The sequence below is a fragment of the Phyllostomus discolor genome, chromosome 2, assembly GCF_004126475.2.
Source record: "Phyllostomus discolor isolate MPI-MPIP mPhyDis1 chromosome 2, mPhyDis1.pri.v3, whole genome shotgun sequence".
In the NCBI taxonomy this organism is placed as follows: Eukaryota; Metazoa; Chordata; class Mammalia; order Chiroptera; family Phyllostomidae; genus Phyllostomus; species Phyllostomus discolor.
This window is the reverse complement of record NC_040904.2, coordinates 156,764,306-156,785,872: the sequence shown is the minus strand read 5'-3', so window position 1 is coordinate 156,785,872 and position 21,567 is coordinate 156,764,306. Positions and strand designations below refer to the sequence as shown.

Sequence of the window (21,567 nt, the reverse complement as noted above, 5' to 3'; positions counted from 1 at the left end):
TATAGTTTTCAGTGTTTCGGCATTCAGAACTGAATCATACATATGGTGTCATCTGTCCAAATGGACAGGGAGGCTTGCTTTGTTGTTATAATAGCACAAAAGCAGGCAGGATTTTCCACATATTTTCAAATGGTTATTATTTCTTTGTAGTACAGAAATTTATATTACCAAGAGTAAGGTCTTTATTATTTAGGTTAAAATGGGTCATTTTATATGGATTAGTTTTTAAACCTCGTTACACCCAAAGATTTCCATTATGATCTAATTTGAAATAAAAGTAAACAGAAATAATTTTGTTCTGCTAAAATAAGAAGTCATTGTGCTTCAATAAGATATCGCAAAACACAGTTATAAAGAGAATAACAAATTGGCTAGAAGGCATGACTCATGAACAATTACCAGCCATGAGAATCCCTTATTAGCTCACAGAAAATCATCTTTGTCTATGAGGTTAACTGGATGTTTTCTCAGCTTGACATGGTATATTGCTGCCTGCTGTGAAAACATTCCACAAAGCAGCCACATCTGGCAGTATCACAAAACTCAGAAGTAAGCACACAGTGTGTATTTATATGTTAATACAATACAGACAAACTATCTGAAATTCAAAGAAAGTTGTTACCACATTGAGCTCAGGAATCAGCTACAGAAATGAGTCTAAGTCATGAGGAATGAAGCACAATGAAATGGTCTGCTTGGCACACAGTAGCTGTGAGTTACTGGGAAAACCGGTAGTAGGGAGCCAAGGTACTTCCTGAAGAGAAGAAAGTCGAATGATGTACTAAAAGTTTTCAAATAGTTGAGTTAATGTTTGAAATTTCTGACATCCGAGAGAGATCCAGCCAATCGTGTCCACAGCAGTGGTAACACTGACAAAATTACAGGAGTCTCTTTATTGTGATATAGGCTATTCAGTGAGACTACTAAAATTTAAATATATTTAAATTTTAATTCACATTATTCTTAATAGTTTTTACCTAGGTTACCTTGTTTATTCAGTAAGAGACATTGTCTCTCAAAAAAAGGATATGCATGTGGAGACTCTAAATTTGTACCAGAACTTGGTCAACCCCCAGATTCTGGGTCTTAATGTCCTACCACTGGTGTCAAACTCATTTTCACCAGGGGCCACATCAGCCTCATGGTTGCCTTCAAAGGGCTAAATGTAATTTTAGGACTGTATAAATTAAGCGAGAGCTTGGCACTGCCACAGGGTAGAAACAAGGTGCCGGGCTGGATTTGGCCTGCGGGCCTTGTGTTTGCCACCTGTGTCCAAACCCAAAGCTTCTCATTGTCTTGTAGGGACAGAACAAGTGACACAGAGACCTTGAAACATTGCATCAAGAAGCATTAGGACTCCCCAATCAACCTTTGATTTATTAACAAGAACAGAATTTTTATCACAGAAATTTTCCCTATGAGAAGTTGCTATTAAGGCTTTGAGAGGAGCCAGATTTGAGACAAATAAAATTCTCTAGGGGAATGAAATAGGTCGGTACCCTTGCGGGAGAAGTACCCATTTCAAAGTTTCCCATTGTGACCAAAGGTGTAAGCAATCATTTGATAACTCGAAAGTCTAAAGCCCTTTGCCAATAGCACTCATAGAAAGAATCCACAAAACAAGGTTCTATAAAAATACAAAATGTACAATATACCACATGGAGAGTCCAGGATGTTCCTAGTGATAGAATACACAAATATTTACCTAATCCCATTTTACGAGACTATAATCCCTTTACTAACACTACAATGAAATGGTTGTGTTGAACTAATCACAGAATTCATTACATAAAATAGGCTTTTGTTCCCCTTTGAAAGATAATACAGGAGTAGGCAAAACGTAGGTTTACAGCTATGAGTACACAGAGTTTATTCTTGTATTGTATATTTTCCCACAGGAACAACTGTGAACTCACCTTTGCCCACCTGTAAACAATTGAATGGGGAAGCAGACATGTTTATCACGAGTGATTAGCTGAGCAGTCATTTTGTTTGGTAATTTAATACCCAGTCTTGTGTCCTATTTTATTAACATCCAAATGTTATCACCAGATTTGAATTACTAAGTAAATAACTTCCTATTATAGAGACATCCAATACATTTGTGATACAGAAATGGAACTCACTGTAAAAAAAAAAAAAGTAGAAACTACAGGAAATATTAAAACTACTTTCCAGTGGCCTAACCATGTATTATTGTAAAACTTATAGAACACTATGGTTTGTTGACTTGGTAGCAGAGGCATACACAGGACTAAGACTGAAACCCTGGTGTGACTGAACATATAAGAACTTCAGTAGGCCATAATCTTTTTTTAATGATACTTGAGAAAAAATACAAATAAAATAAATTGTAAGATATGAAAGAACTTTTTCCCTCAAATACAGGGGGTTGGCAAAAGTAGGTTTACAGTTGTGACTACGCAAAAGAGTTTATGCAGTTTATTCTTGTATTATTACTTAATTATTGTATTATTTTTCACATGAACTGTAAACCTCCTTTTGCCCACCCCTGTAAAACTTCACAGTGAGAGTGGGAGATGGCATTTGTAGGAGACACAAATGGAAAGACTAATTTGAACTGGTATGTAAAACACTTATCTGATCAGAGTGCTGAGAAGACAAACTGAAGTCAGCAGAATTGAAGGTTTAAGCTTGATGCCCTTGGGTAAAGTATCGCTTCTGAAATTTAGTGTCTTTGTCTGTAAAATGGGAATAATAGGTGCTCATTTTTCTACACTAGCTAGGTATGGAGATAAAAAAATGATAAGACACATGGAATTTCTTTCAAAGAGCCATAAAATGTAACTTACTATAGTTTCTGCTACATGCAAAAAATTAAATTTTACTGATAGTACTTTTTATAAACATTGATAGTTTTGAAAGGCATTTCTTTTGAAATAAAATTAAAGTGTGAGTCATTTAGGAAACAATTTCTTGCTTTTTTGAAATATACCGTAGTTTTCAGACTATTAGATGCTTTTTTTTCCCCTCTCCTCCCCCCAAATTTGGGAGGAATATTGGTTGTTAATGCTGCTGTTGAGTTCTGTTTACATTTACACTGGTGAAATATGTTATTTATGTTATTAAATATTTTACAAAATTTTCCTTCAAAATTTTTTTCCTATTTTCCTCCTCTAAAACCTAGGTGCGTCTTATGGTCCAAAAATATGGTAATACATATAATAACCAGCCCCTTAATTTTTTCTACACATGAAATTAATATTCTTTTGCAAATGTGCACTGTAGGAGCATTTTGAAAACTGAGTGTTACCTGTTAGTAGTAAAAGAATCTAGCTGTTTTATACATATTTTCAAGTTATAACTATTTCACTGGAAGGTTAACTTGGAAAAAATCAATCAGTTGAACAAATTTTTTCCTAATTTGAAACAAATTTCATTAGCATTATAAAGAGAAATGGAACTCAACTATAGATAAAAGTGATAGCCCCACTAATAGAGGACTTACTAAGTTATTAGGTTATTTGTGCGGTAGTTACAGCCTATGAGTTATTTTTCTTACTCTGCAAGTGTCTTATCTCAAAATACATGTCACATGAACAAAATCACCCTGCTGCTATCCTTGTTAAACAAACATATGCGGCTCTAACATTGTTCTGGAACAGTGTGACAAATATTTCCCTAGAACGCTGGTACTGGGAGACACTGAGGTCAGAGACAGGAAACGCATGTTTTTCGTAGATATATAGCTATATCCTAAATTAATGTTAGCTGAACTTTGCAAATGAGTTCATTTTTAAAAAATGTTTAAAATTCACTCTTCTTAGGTCATGTTACATGTGAATAATTATATCCTTACTTATATTTCTTATATATTTCACATATAATGGAATTTTTCAGTAATTTATATATGTCAAATACTGAATACAGTGAACTTTCCGAAATAATATCAAATTCTCATTGCTTTCTTTCTTTCCAACATTTTTTCCCTCGTAATTTACTTATCATCCATTTACTTAACAAATACGTGTTGAGCCCTTATTATATGCCAGATACTACTTAGGCACTAGATGCCATCAAAATAAATTAGATCATTTTGCTCTCAAAGACTCAACAACTAAAAATATAGCCACAAACTTGTGAAATAAGAATGAACATAACATGTAATAAAATATTACTCACAAACAGATAAGGCCAATGCATGTGCACATGTGTATAATACCAACAGCAGAAGAAATAATAGCAATAAGACCATCTTAATGTGGAAAAAAGTGAAAGTACTAGAAAGCATATAAACATGTGTCAGCCTGAAAGGGTCAGCAAACAAAGAGGATGACATGCAGTGACTGGATGAATGAAGAACTGGTATGGGAGGGAAAGTGTAGGTGGCTGAAAGGCAGCAAGGAGCAGCCTGAGGAATCCGTGTGGGGAGTAGGAAGGGAAGGATGACTGCAAGCCATGCTCACCAGTCACTGGTTTGATGACACACCCCTGGGAGACGAGCTGGGGTCTTCAGTTTTTCTAGAGTAACGGCTTGGATTTTGACATTGCAGAACTTTCACTGCTTTAACTTAACAGTTGTTAAAATCTCCTTGTATTTTTTATGGAAAAAATTAAATACATCTATCAAAAATGTGACTGTCACCCTGGCCGAGTGCTCAGTAGGTTACAGCGTCATCCTGATAGGCCAAGGTTGTGGGTTTGATTCTCCGTGAGGGCACATATGAGAATCAACCAGCGAATGCATAAATAAGTGGAATAACAAATCAGTGTTTCTCTCCCTCTCTCTTCTAAAATCAACACATAATTTCTCAGCTGTAACTGTCATTCTCAGAGCTGTCTTTGATCAAGTAGTTGTTTTAGATTGTGATTAGAGTTCTCATTTAATTAGAAATCAAGTCTCGATTTTAATTGAAATAACATTCAAATTATATAATCCAAGACAGTAGCTCTAATCAAGTGAACATTATATCATGGATACATTTAAAAACAGTTTTCCTTGCTGGTTTTCTTACTTGAATTGTTTTAGGGGTGTGATCTTGTTTATCAGAGTTCAGAGTTCTCAATAAGCTTTTAAGAAATTTTCTAGCCCTGGCTGGCGTAGCTCAGTGGATTGAGCGCGGACTGGGAACCAAAGTGTCCCAGGTTCGATTCCCAGCCAGGGTACATTCCTGGGATGCAGGCCATAACCCCCAGCAACCACACATTGATGTCTGTCTGTCTGTCTGTCTGTCTCCCCCCGCCCCCTTCCCTCTCTAAAAATAAATAAATAAAATCTTTAAAAAAAAAATTAGGCATCTAATTCTTTAAAAAAAAAAAAAAAAGAAAGAAATTTTCTCATTAACAAAAATGCTATCACCTTGGCAGAAGTATTAGAATGATTCATTTTTGAAAAGTATTTCTAACTTAAAACTAATCATTTAAAAAATGCTATTAGAGGTGAAGATGTATATTTGTTTGACAAAAATAAAAATTGAGCCCCAAATATTAATAATTTGAAGAAAGTATGCTAAAGTATATGAGGTGTGAAACCACTGTAATGTTTCTAATATATTCATAAATACAGAAAAAAAGTCTACCCATCTGGTATTCCAAACATGCAATTTGAGCACCTCTGAAGGTTCTCTAGGATCTTACTATACTGATCAGCCCTAAAACTGCCATTTTTCAAAATTGACTGATGTTCTTTAGCTGAGGTTTCATATTTCCAAAAGGGTGCAGATGCCCAATCTGGGCTCTAAATACACACTCGCACACACACACACACACACACACACAATAAATATATAATGTATAATATATAATTATATATAATTCTATAAATAAATCACATATATGATTATGTAAGTAATATATCTATAGTATAATATATAAAATAAATATGTAATATACAATATGTAATTATATATAATGTATTTATATATAATGTATTTATATATAATTTCAAAATGTGAATTGGTAGTGCTTTTCATAATATTTTGTCATGTGAACTCGTTAAAATTAGATTATTGATCTAGCAGATTGTAATAGTTCCTTCAAGTCGTTAAGGTCTGTTCTCTGGCATACTATTAGGAACTTAGTTATACTATTAGTATAACTAAGGGTCATACATTTTCAACAAGGGTGACATTACCCTATAAGGTGGTGAAAATTGGTTCGAGGAAGTGAAAATATCTTTCTTTACCTATAAATCACAGATACATACAGCACATTAACAGATGTACAGTATATTTGTGGTATTAAAACTTCAAGACAGTAGAGGTCAATTAGAAAATAATATCTGAAGAGCTCCTTAGAGAAAAACATGAAAAAACAGTTGAGAAATGTAGCTCTAGGCAAACATGTATTAGCATATTCTACTCAAAGTTAAGTAAATCCAAGACTTCTTTTATTTCCTGTCATTATTGAGAGGTAATGAGGATCACTCATAGGACTACATTAAATATATTCCCCAAAATAAGTTCTGGAATGCTTGTTGATGGCTCACAGTACCAGTATATGGCAAAAAAAATTACTAAGTATATTTCAATTAATGAATTGTTCATGGGCAAAAGAGAAGGAATGCTTTATGATTTTATCTCTGTTTTTAAAGCGTGCACGTATGCAATAATGACACAACTTCATCCAACAACTGTCAAACCGACCAGTACCAGAAAGCAGATACAGTTTCCTGAGATAGTAAGATTCACTCCATTCATAATAGACCTGTTCTGCTTTGGATTCATTACTGCCCCCAGCAAATGAATGCATAAGAGAGGAACTACAGTGAAAGAATATTCCTTTCATAATCCAAATAAATAAAGTAGGTATCTGAAGTCACATGAGAAACAAGCAGGATTACTTCATTTGTTTTAACATTAAACATTCAGAATTTCCCTAATTCTATACTAGCAAATACATTCTACACTGAAAATAAATCCCAATCCTTTAACTAATTAGAGAATATATAGGGGGGAAATTTCTTAGGTATAATTTTTAAACTATTTTTAAAGGTCAACATTATGCTTAATACCAGAACATTAGACCAACCATCATTAAAATCAGAAGGAAGCAACAAGGATACCTGCTAAAGCCATCGATTTCCCAAATTCTGTTGCAACTTCTGTCCAATATGAAATATGAAATCTAAAGAGCATATTTAAAGGTAACGACCATGTCCTTTTTCTATTTATGCTAGATACTGTTAAGAACCAGAGATGCCAAGCAGGAAATGCCTGAATCTACCCTCAGCTAAGGAAAAGTAAGTATTAACAAATTATTACACAAATAATCAATAAATTACAATTATAATAGATGTAAAGGGTACCAGCTGCTGTGGCATCACGTAACAGAGAAACGAACCTAGAGTAATAAGAAAAGCTTCCTGCGGGAGAGAGTAGATATGGCTAACGGCTTGCACTCAGCTAGAGAAATAAAGCAAGAAAATGCAAAAGGCACAGGAAGGGAAAGGTGACATCGAGGGGAGCCAGGCATTCAAGAAACTGCAAAGACAATGTGTCTGGACCACATTGAGTGAGAGAAATCTGCGTACAGAAGAGGACAAGTGACAAATCACAAAGGGCTTTGTCAAGCATGTTATAAATTTTGAATTTTCTCTTAAGGGTCCTAAGTACAGAAGTAAAAGTTATCAAGTATTCATCTTTAGAAACTCACTTCAGCAACTGTACGGAGAACTGATTACAGTCAGAAAATTTTGGATGAGCAGAAAATTGCAATAGTTCAGAGGAAATAAAGGACATGGAGATGGAGAACAATGTTCAGATTTGAAAGACAATTAGGAATTAAACGAATAGGATTTTACAATTCATTGGATTGGATGCGAGTAGAGATGGCAAGAAAGAGGTCAAGGATGATTCCAAAGATGCTGGCTTGAACAGCTGGGAAGAGAGCCGAGCAAGCTGTGGCGGGGGAGCATGCTGTTATGAATTCTTTCACAGCCTTCAGAATTAAACAGCAGCTGCTCTGAGAGGCCAAACAGCAAACCAGTAGGATGACGGTCTTCTCCTTCGCCTTCACAAGCGGCAGAATCCACAAGACGGCGGAAATGTCTTAGATACTGAGAAAAGAAGCCATACCAAGTCTAATATTAGATGCGTATATCTAGTGCCCATCGAAGCAGCTTCCACAAACACTAAGAAGAAACCAGTCCGGGACTAACGGAACTAGCCATATTTTCAGATTGTTCCACCTGCATCATGAGAACAGAATTCCAGCAGGATACTCATGTGGATGGAAAATTAGTAGCCGATATTTTCAGAGCGGAGAGATGAAAAGTTTATATACCTCTGAGTGGGAATAAAAAGTAATTCGACAATATCTGTAAATATTCCTGTGATAAATATTTGTCATTCTTTCTCCAACATTTATCTTTTTATATTCCTCTCTGTATTGAAGAGGGCTGGAAGCTTAGGTACTACATTCCTAAGATTCCCTTGCCAGCTGGTTTCTGGTTAGATTCTGCCCATGAAGTATGGCAACCACAAAGATGTGTGCTTAGATCTTCCACCAGAGGATTCTGTAAAGAACAAAGTTGACTGATGGTCTCCTTTGGACCCATCACAGGATCCCACCGAAGCCACCCCTCCCTTGGGCGGCTGCCAGTCAGTGACTGAGCATGGCAGCGATACTACAGCCTGGCCTTTTGTGCCTGTTATGGGGCTCTCTCCAACGGGCGACCTTTGTTCAAGGGCTCCAGACTGGCTTGGCCAAGACTTTTTAAAACATGTGCTGAAGCATGAGACTCTTCTTACTCAGCCCTCTTTCATTTCTACTTTCTCTTCTCTCAGGTGTCGGAGCTTCCTCATGGTCTGAAGGTTTGCCCCCACATACAGTTGCTCCCCCCACCTTTGTACTTCAAAAGTGTTCTCTCCCAACATTTCTTGCACATTCAATTTCCTCTTGGAGTCTGCTTCTGGGAAGAAGGCCATCCATTTGTTCTGGCTTCAGAAGTGCAAAGAGAGTATGATGTGGGTTCCTGTAGGCTTTAGCAGTTAGCACAGGGTCTGTGGTCTCTCAAGCTCTTGCAATTTCAAAGACTTGACTCCAGGCTTCCTGCTCAGTGCAGGCAGAAGTGATTCCTAAAGCAGCAGTGGGGCTTCCGCACTCAGTAGCAAACACAGTCAGGATGGCTGGGTACCACTGCTTTCCTTTTTATTCTTCCAGGTCCAGAGATAGTAATAGCTGTCTGCAGGCACCAGTGTCTGGGGAGCAGTATCACCATTCCCTGTTTCCTCCCCCAGCCCTTGAAACACTTTTATAACCAGTTCCCTAAACTGCCCTAGTGTGATTTCCTTTTTCCTGAGTGAATGTTGAACAACACAAACTTCACCATTTCAATCTTTTTGACCTCAAATATTCTCATTTGTGCTGAATATATAAAGAAATTGAATGTGAACACAATGTATTGATAAATTCCATTAATATTAAATATAAACAAAAATTATCACCCAAATGTTTTCATATTCGTATTAACATACAAAATAATCTCAAAAAAATCTCACAACAAAGACTTTAAAATTGATTTAGAATGTGTTACTATAATGTTTTTTCATGTTTCAATTAAAATGTGTTTATGGATAGTTTGTAGATACAGTATAAATAAGTAACATCATTTACTGCTAATTATACTACTAAATGGGGGGGATTAAAGCTGAATATGTACTTAACATATGACCCATAAAATTTCATTCTTAAAATGTACCTTGGGGAAATTCCGTACATGTGAATGAAAATACATATACAACAATGTCTACAGCAACATTGTCGATAACAATGAACGACTGAACAGACCCAACCCTTCAACAACAATTGAGAAATATATCACAGTATGTCCATATAATGGAATCCTATGTCACAATATGGATGAATCTCAAGAGAAAATGTTGATGGTAAGAAGCAAATCACACTGAAAAAAAAAATGCCCACAGTAGAATTCTACTTTTACCAAATTTTTTAAAAAGACAAAACAATTATCTACTGTTTAGGATAGCAAGTCAGGAAAGCATACCTCTGTGGAAGGAGGGGCTGTAATCAGGGAGAAGCATAAAGAGCTTTGAGGGGCTGATAATATTGTATTTCTTGTCCTGGTTGCTAACTGCACAGTCTTTTGCCTTCTAATTATTCTTTTGAGTATACATATGGGTTTCATGCACTATCCTGTAAGCATGAGATATCTTAAAATAAAAAAGAGGAGAAAAAAGTCAAAATATGGAAGGATAAACTCCAGAAAACAGAAACTTGATCTGCATAACTTAAAGCAGAATCACCAGCTCAGAGCAGCACCTTCTCTCACACACCTAGTCTTTCTCAATGTATGAATAATTAAATAAGCAAATGAACACCAAGATCCCCGATATGTTTAATATGCTCATAAATTAAAACAGAGAAAAAATAAGCCCAACTGCCATCTTATTATTATGTGGAAAAATTATGGGTGACTTGATATCTCTTCTTGATATTTCTCCTTCTTCCCAAAGTGCTCAAATAAACAGGTATCACTTTGAAAAGTTAATAGAATGTGTTATAAAATATGTTGTTGTTAAAAATCCAAAAATGAGTGAGCTTAGGTTATGGCCACTTCCCTTTCTCTTAGGCCATTAATCTGACTGTTTTCATAAACAAGGTGCCTAAAACAGTGTAAATTATAAATCAGGATTTTTAAACTTTGATGTACATCATAGTCAGCTACAAAGCAGCCCAAGAGAACCTAGTCATACCCCTAGCTAAATTGGTTCAAAGAATTTTAACTGTAAGGAAACCAGCATTCTGAATATGGCCCCAGCGGATCTGCCCCAGCCCCCTCTCCCAGCTAACTGTGTGTTACAGTCCTTCTTGTTTTCTGCCCTCCAATGACTTTTTCTAGTGCCAGAGCATTCTGTCTGCATAACTCCCACTCCCCATTCAGACCTCAGCTCAAATGTCCCTTCCCTAGAGGAGACTTCCTGATCCCTCTCCATCCGTTTTACAGTTTATATATTCTTATCTTGAAATTTCCTCTTTACAGCACTTTAATACCATTTAAGAGTAAACATTTGCCCGATTATCAGATTAATGTTTTTCCTTCCCAAATATACTGTAAGCTCCACAGGGCAAGGACGGTATTGGTTTGGTCACTTTAATATCTCCAGAGCTGAACCTGACGCCCAACACTTAACGCACAGTACATATTTTGTTTACTCAGTACTTGGTTGGATAAATTAGTAAATTATCAAATGAACCAGCAGGCAAATGAAGAGTTATCAAAAAAAAATTTAAATGTCTGCTCTCTCATCCAGGCTTTGAACTAAAAATCACCTTGATTTCAAATTGTTTTTCTCTGAAAAAAAATTCCATTTAATCAAAAGTTGCAACTCAGATTAGTAATTACCTTGTATGAAAATGAAGAGAACATATATTCAATCTCAGCTAATCAAAATAAGGGTTTCTTTTTTGTTTTCTCTTTGTGTATAACTCTCACCTGTTCGTGTCTTACACACTAAATACAGATCCTTTTCCAGCCCAAATATCCAATGATGGCTCCTGATTTTTAGATCTAATTGGGATACGATGGGTAAAGGAAGAAAAGGCAAGAAACATATCTGCCCTCTGAGATTAATGACAATATTATTCTGTTGAGAACTGGGAGTCCTAAACTGGAATGTTTCCTCTCTGATCCCCAGAATCTGAAGCTGACCTGATATAATTGCTTCCAAGGAGGAAATACTGTTTATCCTTTCTGACCAGCTGTCACACTGCTCTGAGTTCACTGCCATCCCTCCAAAATGCCCAGCTCAAAACAATTGTGAGAATTCAGAGCCAAATTTCTATGGTGTTTTGTTTGAACAGTAAATGAATTCATCTGTGTGGGGCATTTTTAGCTCCTGAAGCTCAAAAGATTGTATTAAGGAGGTGACACTTTCTGGTTTTTAGATATCTTATTCTTCAAAGCCAAATGCTCTCAATTGCTACAAGTGTTTCTACATCATGTGTAAAAATCAGAATAACACAGTTCTACACTGGATTGCTCTTGAGAGCACAATGCTGATGCACCAGTGTTTTGAAGAGCTGTTCATTCCATTCCTCCATCTCCTACATTCACCGGTTCTGTAATGACCTAATCTCTTACCTCTCATCCTTACATGTTCTGCTCTGTTCACACCACCCTTCTTGCCATTTCTCATTGTCTACAAGAATGCTTGTACTTGAAAGCATTCATACTTCTTGCTGCTCTGCCTGGACCATCCTTCTCCCAAATATATTTATGGTGAGCTCAATTGAAAACTTTATGTCTTATCCAAAGTCCTTATTTAAAATTACAATCCTTCCTGAATACTTCTTACCCCTCTTTATTCCTTCATTTTTTCCACAGCATATATACTGCAAAACTGATTTTTCTCTTTGGTATCTATCTTCACATCTCTAGGACAAAAACACCATAAAGACAAAAAATTTTGCCTCTTCTATGTTCTACTATACTCTCAGCCCTTATTGTAGGTACTTAAAAGTTGCTGAGGAAAACAATTTTTCCAGTCTAGAATATTTCTGTAAAAACTACCAATAGACCCTATGCGTCTAGGAGTACTGCTTCCCAGAAAGGGGCTGCTTTTACCATGGGAAAGAGTGAGTGAGAGCCCTCTAGACAGGAAAATTACAGCTGCTGCTGGTCACCCCGCAGATGGAAAGAAAAAAAAGGAGTTAGATTCTGATGAGGTAAAGGGCCCTGATGATCATGAAGAAGAGAGTAGCTGCTATGCACTGGGATGGGGAAGAAGGTGCTAGGCTCGTGAACAATCCACTGGCCATTTCTTGGCATCACCATGACTAACTATAATTATATATGTGTAAGTACAGTAAGCACAGCTAAGAGCAGGATAATCCAGGGATCAGAACCCTCAGTTATGCAATCTGTATGAAACATCAGGCAAGCCTCCTCAGTGAGCAGAAGTGTGCTATCTGAAGGAAAGGGGAATAAAAGTGGCTAGGGATGTGGACAAATGATGAGTATTAGGAATGGCCCTCATACAACTGCACTAGTGGGGACCCCACTTTTCCTCAGGTACATTTTTTTTTAATTACAACCAACCATAATCTTTGATAAGCTTTGGCTGAATGAGGTGAACTTAAGTGAGAAACAAGCAGATCTGAGATGCACAAGGAGTAGACTACCACGAGTACAGGCCAGTTCATTACCAGGATCCTTTCTATCAGCTGCGCACCTGTCTTCTGCTTGCTGGGAATGTTAGCAGATTAAAATTCACAGCTCCTCCCTTGTTTGGAGCCTCACCCTCCGCTAAAGAGTAGGCACTTGCCCAAGGAGGCTCCCCTGTACCATGGGTAATAGATCCACAACCAATGATAAATGGACACAAGGGTAGAAAAGGCTGCCCACCTCACCTCATGGAGAGTCTAGTTCTGTGAAGCAATTCCTGTTTCAGAGCCTCCCCAGGCCTGGCCAGGCTGTTCTCCAGCTGAGACTCAGCTTAGCTTTTGTCTCCTGCTGTATCCTGCTGCCCATGGTCTACTCCTGAAAGCACTCTTTCGATAAATAACATAAACGAGAACTCCTGACTTGGCTCTGCTCCTAGAGAATCTCACCTAAGGCACATAGCATATGCAATTCATCTCTGGAAGAATGCATCCTAAGCACAGGTCTTTAAAATTCTCACCAATATAATTAGCTCGTAGAATTTTTAAAAATCACAAACTCTGAAGTAAAGTATGGTGAGTGAGATTATCCAGGAAGAAAATGCAAAAATTTCATAAAATAAAATCAAGAAATCAAATTATACATATTTTATATAGTACCTATCATATATATGTAATGTATATAACAATATCTATATAATGTATAAAAAGAGGAAATGAAAACATGAGAACAAAAATATGTCAATAGCCAACTCAATTTACAAGAAAAACTAATTTTAGCAGCATATAATGGATAGAATTAAAATTCATATGGATTAAAAACAGATTAATCCCAAGAGAACACAGAATTAGTGTGGTAGAAAGATCTAGATAAATATCCCAGAAAAAAGTTCAGAGAGACTTGAAGGTAGGAAATATTTTTTTTAATTTTTTTATTTCAATCATTGTTCAAGTACAGTTTCCTCCCCCCTACTCCCGTTCCAGCCCCTCCACCCAACCCTCCCCCCTTCCCCCCATTACCCCCCACCCCTAGTTTTTGTCCATGTGTCCTCCAAATTTGTTCCTGTAATCCCTACCCATTCCCCCCTGAAATTCCCTCTTCTCTCCCCTCTGGCCACTGTCAGACTATCCCCTATTTCGGTGTCTTTGGTTATATTTTGCTAGTTTTTTGTTTTGTTTTGTTTTGTTGTTTAGATTCCTGTTAAAGGTGATATCATGTGGTATTTGTCTTTCACTGCCTGGCTTGTTTCACTTAGCATAGTGCTTTCCAGCTCCATCCATGCTGTTGCAAAGGGTATGAGCTCCTTCTTTCTTTCTGCTGCATAGAATTCCATTGTGTAAATGTACCATAGTTTTTTGATCCATTCATTTACTGATGGGCATCTAGGTTGCTTCCAGCACCTAGCTATTGTAAATTGTGCTGCTATGAACATCGGGGTGCAAAGGTTCTTTTGTATTGGTGTTTTAGTGTTCTTAGGATAGAGTCCCAGCAATGGAATTGCTGGGTCAAAAGGCAGATCCATTTTTAGTTTTCTGAGGAAGTTCCGAAGGTAGGAAATATAAAGCTTGAAATACATCGAGAACAAAAGAGAAAGCTGGCATACACCTAAGTTCATGAAATACACCAATCTACAGATTCAGGAACTCAACTAATCCCAAAGAGTATAAATAAACAGAAATTCACAACTAGAGATGCATCATGTTTTATGGAGCAAGACTGTCTAGACTTGATTCCTGCCTCCAGTAGTTAGGGAACCTGGACAAATTATTTAAAATTTCTTTACTAACACTTCTGATCTGTAACATAGGTTTAATAATAATAGTACCAACCTTACAGATTGTTATAAAAGTTAAATGATATCTGTAAAACTGTTAGGATAAAGCTGTTGGGTTTTATTACTGATCTTTATTACCTTTATCTCGAATGTTCACACAAGGTGCTCTGGATCAGAGACAGATTTCTTATTAATTATTTCACAATAAAAAAAAAGTGAATGGCCTCCCTTGCCCTAAGCCTTACCCATGATGAAAACTAGACGAGATGTCCTACACAAGTAGCTGAACACTTTACAGGACAGTGTCAGAGAACAACGGATTTTTTCCACTTACATGCCAGAGAGAGAGAGTGTCACACTCCTCCGAAAGGAGAAAACAATCTGTTGCTCCTTTGAGAAGGGATGGAAAGGATACTAGGTCTCTCTCTGACCTTGTGGAGTATAAATACATCTTTCCAAGAACCAGATAAATCCCAATTGTCTCCAAGGCCAGGGCTTCTATACCTAGAAGTAGTTGGTGCCCCAACCTTTCTGGCACCTTGAGAATGCAACCTACAGACCTGATCCAATCTGTAACCAGTTAGCCCTCGGGGGGGATGAGTTTTATTGTCCTTTTGAATCAAAACAATTAATTACACAAATTCCTATAGATCCAACTACATGGTATTTGTAGATTCAAGGGGCTGGGGCTTTCTACGACAGCACTGAGAAATCCAGGAAAGTTTCACTTCTGCGCAAGTGCCTAATATGTGTTACATAGTATAACTTAAGTGTTTTTTATATAAATAAAAATACAATTAAGGTAAGAGCAAAAAGTAATGAGGTGCAAGAAGATTCAAGTGAGAGGATCAATAAACACAAAAGTTGGTCCTTCAAAACTAATACAATGAACCAACTCTGGGGAGACTAATTGGGAACAAAAGATATGACATGAACGAGCACTACTCAGAGAGAAGAGGGAGGTGTAGCTGCAGAGACAGATGACAAAGAGAGTAAGAAAAAACTGTGAACAACTTGGTAAGTCCCACCATTTGGAAAACCATTTGGCTTTAACCTGGTTAAGACAGAATATCTGCACACTCAGTGAGCCCGCAATTTTGCTCCTCATAATGTGCTCTTGAGAGACCCTGGTACAGCAAACACCAGGAGACAAGTACAAGAATGTTCATGAAAACACTGTTCATAATGACCAGAAAATAGGACACCTAACGTTTCCATACCAGAGAACAAATGCATAAATTGTGGTGGCTCATACAATAAAATATGGAGCAATGATTTTTTTAAATGAATGAACTACAGCTATATGCCATCAACTATAATAAATGTCACAAATATGTCATTGGGCCAAATAGAAGAATGCAGTATAATGCTATTATGTAAATTAAATAATGACCAAAATTAAGCAATATGCCATTTTGGAGATATATATGTACATGGTAAAATTTTAAACAAAAGCAAAGAAATTATAATCACAAAGTCTAGAATAGTGATTATCTGGGGTAAGGAGGCAAAGAAATGAAAGCAGAGCGTGGTACACACCGCCAGTGGAAACAGTATTAGAAACATTACATTTCTCAGCTGGGTGGTAAGCACACTAGCGTTCATTTTATGGATGTGCCCTGAAATGCATATATGCATTACATTTACTATAAGTGTAAAATAGTTTAAACAAGAGGGACATTTTTTTGTTTTAAAAGTAAAAAAGAAAGAAAGGAAGAAGAGAAAGAGGAGAGGTGAAGGTGTGGAGAAATATTTCCTAAAATCTTCATCCAAAATATCAGTGGCAGGGAGGAAATGAAATGCCAAAAAAGCACGAAATTCTCCCTTGTATAATAGACAGGGTTTGGCACTTTAAGTAGGTTTTCTGGGACAACGTGTAATCTCCTATAATCAAGAAGTATTTTCTTGGCAAAAAGTCAAAAAAGATCTTACTCTTGGAGTTAGCATAGACCATAACACAATTTAAAATGTTTCAAAAGTAGCTTTAAAAATGGTATGTAATACTCATTAGGGGGCAGTTTTCACGCATGATTCTCTTAGAAACCTCATCACTTAGCTCTGGAGATAAAAACCATCTTTTTTCACAAACGCTTGCTTCACAAGGCTGACACCCACAGTTACCGTGAGTCGCCCCACCTTCTCTCGGGGATTATTTTAGGCTGGGATGAGGCACTAGGGTGCCCACCCCTCTGGACTGTACAGAGGACATGTCTTCTCTTGTTAAGCCCAAGGCGTGGGGCCTGGGCCCCATGGTGTTCAATTCTTTCCACAAGGGGAGTATTTAACACTACTTTGAGTTTTTAAGTTTGGTTCATTGTTGTCAGTTTAGAATAACATCCTATTCAACATCTCTTTACTTTTATGCTAATAACAATTATTAAAGAGAATTTAAAAGTTTGATTTGTGGATCATTGCAGAGTATTAAAGAAAGTTCTAAAAATTACAATGAAAACAGGGGGACAGAAACAGAACAATATATGAAGGACCTCTTTATAAAATTCACTCTTACATGACGCTCTGGCGCAAACGCAGGGGGGAAAGACTGTGACTGATAGGCGTCCTCCTTCCCACCACAGCTTCTGCTCCCCGGTGCTGACGGTGCTGACGTTCCGTGTAGTGCTAATTAAATGCGCGTGTGTAACCAATTTCAGGGTTCCAGAATTTAAGGCAGTCTTAACGACCCTTTCGCCCCAAAGTAAAATAAGTAAGCTGCTAGCCTCTAGAATTTATGGAAGACTGAGAATTGAGCTATAAAATCATATTTCACAAAAAATCTAAATTGACACCCCAGGTTGTAAATACACGATTATGGTGGGGACGGTTCAGAAAGAGCCCCATTTAATTCATTTGGAAGGAGGTGGTTATTCATTATGAGTACTATGCTCAGGAAAGAGCGCAGACAGGGCATAATTTTGAGCTGTCAAACCTAAAACATGTATAAAACAAATATCCTCGCTCTGTTCTATGGCAGAACTGAGCCTGCAAAACCTCGTACAAGGTGCAGAGCCCAAGCGGTGGTTACAGAGGTACTCTGGCATGAAGAAATATGAGTTACAAAAAGCACTGAAGGAAAATTTCCATATACACGTATTATTAAGATACATATGATTAAAGATGCTTTCATTACCAGGATGACTGCAATCTGAAACTCATCTTTATTACATGTCAACTTGACATTTTAACATCACTATCTTTAAAACATAAATGACAGGAGAAAGTCAGAGTCACAATTCCATACTCTTTGAAAACTATTTGCAGAAATGGCAATTATCCTGGAAACATTTAAATAATTGTGCTTCCCCTATCAAAACCATATTAAGGATAACTATCTCTGCATTTTTACTTAATGAGAATCACAGGGCGTGGAGGGGGCAGGGGACCCATATCTAGTGAAACGAATACCCTAGCAAAGGCAGAACGCAACAGTCTGTGCTGAAGAGGGTCCCCTTCTACAGATAACTGAGAAAGAATGCAGAGCTTACCTTTATGATGGTTCGAACTGGATACAACTTTCCCCCACAAGGTTACAATAAATATTATTATTAGCAGTTTTCCTTTTGTTGCTTTCTGTAAGTATCTCTTACTCATCCTGCAAAAATAAATAAATAAAATCCTAAGTATGTGAAACGACAGGTTTCCCACTATAATTTTGCTACATTGAAAGCTTTACATGACACCTTAACCCATTTAACCCCTGAAAATTGCATTTCTTATATTTAAAATGCTGTTCACTGTATATAAATTATGAAGAGAAACAGAGTAAAAGGGTTTCAAACAAAGTAGTTTCACTTGATGCAAGAGATAAAAGAGGTTCTCCCTCAGTCAGTCTTCATTCACTTAACAATAGCTTAAATCAGTTGGGAAGGATTACTATTTTTTTCTCTGTACACATAAATAGAAATTTAACTTACAAAAATCCAAGGCACAGTTATTTGAATCACCTTTAAATAGAGACTTATTTTACTTTCTTTCTAAAGAGTCCTTCCTCAGTGCCAAGTCAAATGGTCAGGTTAAGCAGTTTAGACAAAATGAGATGAATATCTACACAGAATAAAGTCCCTTCAAACCTATTATTCCTAACATGCTTTTAAAATCACCTGGTACAACATTGCTACTGCTGAAGGCATGCAGGTGCTTTAATACTGCTGGACTCCACTGTGCTGCACTTATCAGGAGGAGAAAAATGGAAAAGCAGATAGAAAAATATCAACTTAACATTTTCAAGTGGAGCCCATGAAACTCAGGAAAGCAATGTTATAATAAAATAATAGCTACTTATAATAAAATTTCAAGACCTACTTTCTCTAGCACTTTATAGAATATCATTTCAACTGCTCTTCGGAACAAAGTGGGGATGTGGGGATATCTATCCCCATTTCACAGATGATGAAATTTGGAAATTTGCCTGAGGTAACACGTGACAATTGAATAAAAATTCAAACCCAGAATTGCCTACTAAAATCCTTACATTTCTACATTGCTAAGAGGTAAGCAAAACTGATATAAAATATAACTATTCTACATGTGTTTTTGAGGGAGATAGAAAATATATCCATCACTCAGTGCCTTCTCAGATTCATTCTTGCATGACCTACAGAATCTTGCCTTGGTTCTACTGCAGGCAAGATCATAAGGCCACTTCCTGACCCAGCCTGATTGCTCCTCAGCTCTCTAAGTTAGCTTTTTCCTCACACCTCTGTTTCCAATGATTCCAACTCCAAAAACATGATTCAGTGGTAGTAATGATGGCTATACAATTCCAAAAAGGAGTCTTTCATACTGACAAATGCATGAAAAAATAAATTAGTAGATTACGCATATTTAATATCAATATATGCTAACATTTCTTAGCCCAGGAAAGTTATGTATACTCATTCAAATGTTGATAAAGCAATTTTGTATGATTAAGAACACAGACTCACTCTTGAGTCTGACTGTCTGGATTTGAGTCCAGGCTTTACACGCTTCTAATTGTGAGGTCTTGTGTGGGTTTCTGGGTCTCCTGCTTCAGTTTCTTCTTCTGCAATATGGAATCAAAATGCCTGACCCACGGGTTGCATGCATAAGAAATCAATGACTCTACCATTAGAGAATGTTCAGTCATTGGGGTGTTATGTTCACCCCTTGAGTGTGTGAAAGGAAAGTCCATTTATGTGACAAAGGAAGGAAGTTTCGGTGGCATCAACAGCTGGAAGTCCTCTGTGGTCCTTGTAACATGATGAGACAATGTACAAAGAGGTACCTACCTTTGTACGTACCCCTCTGTACGTATGTAAAAGGTCAAGGGGTGCCTGACCTTTTAGATTAGATTGTTTGGTTTAAAATTGGGCTCCCTGTCTACTGACTATATAACTTTGGACAACTTATTTAAAAACTCAGAGTATTTTTTGTTGTCATTAAAATGAGGATAATAATAATATCTACTTCATAGTATGAAGACTAAATATGATAATTCATGTAAAGAATTTACCACTCTGCATAGAAGATAATAAATGCTGAGCCTTACTGTGATCATAATTTAGTAAGCCAACATTTCTCTAGGCGTGCTTTGTGAGACACCAGTTCCGTGGAATGTTAATAGAGTATTAGTGGGACACGTAGGGGCAAATATGTTTGTAAAATTCTGGGTTCAACAAATTTAACCAGACTTTTTTAACAGGAGGCATATTGAGCTTTGCAGAAAACATTCTCGCTGGAGTAACACAGGATACTAGTGTTCTCAGGAAGCCTCTTAAGAGAAATAATCCAGTTTAATATTCCCCCCTCAGCAGACAAATGTCCACTTTAAGTCTTCCATCCTATTGCCTTTGTTTCCCCTCAGCTCTCTTCCTACTTGCTTTGTTATGAGACTGTTTTTTCCACATTTTTTCAACCACCCTGCCTCCCCTTCCTCATCCAGTCCCTGCTCCCTCGTTGTACTACCTACCATCTAAAGGAAGGAGTGATTTGGCAAAACTCATCTGACAAGAAGAGCTGCTTAGCATAATTCTTGGTAATAGATTTCCCATAGCAAATGGCCTCTGTTTCAAGGTCAATGGCCATTGTATTTTCCATCTCACTGTGCACCCACCAAATGGGATGACAAAACTGACAGCTGGTCAAACTGGTACCTAGACGTGTGGAAATGGAAGCACCCACAACATCACCAGACTGTCAAACTAGAAAAAGAAGTAGAATGAAGGTCAACATTTGGAAGTGTCTAAAGACACCTGCCTTCTTTGTCTCAAACCAACCCCATCCCTGACCAGCCAATTACTGTCTTCTTTTAATACTTCCTCAACCTCTCCTCCAAAATGGAATCACTTCTTTGCATCTCTATGGCAACACTGAAGCTCAGATAACCAATATTTCTCATGTCTACAGCCTCCTAACTGGACTTCCTGCCGCCGATGTTGCTGTCCTCGGGCACTAAAGGCAGGGTCAGTGTCTGCCTTTTTCACAACTATATTTGCAGCATTTAGAACTTTATGAGCACCTGAAATACTGTTGACTGAATGTAATGCATTCTCTATACTGTAGCCAAATATGTAACTATTATCAAGAGATACCCTTCATAAGAGTAAAACCTCCACTTGATTCCCTACATTCAGAGTGGGGAAAAGGCCATAACCCTTAGCAAAATATAGCAACCTGTATGTGTATGTATATGTGTGTGTGTATACACACACACATATACATACATACATACATAAATACATACATAAAAGGC

At 37.2% G+C, this 21,567-nt stretch overlaps 1 protein-coding gene across 1 annotated transcript in view; it reads right to left on the bottom strand.

Moving 5' to 3' along the window:
• Window positions 1-21,567, bottom strand: part of TAFA2 (TAFA chemokine like family member 2) — a 428,493-nt gene that overhangs the window by 115,154 nt on the left and 291,772 nt on the right. Inside the window, exon 2 of the mRNA XM_028533421.2 lies at window positions 18,341-18,447. Within this exon, the coding sequence (XP_028389222.1) occupies window positions 18,341-18,446 (106 nt within the window). The 5' untranslated portion in view covers window position 18,447. The remainder of the gene's footprint in view (window positions 1-18,340; window positions 18,448-21,567) is intronic.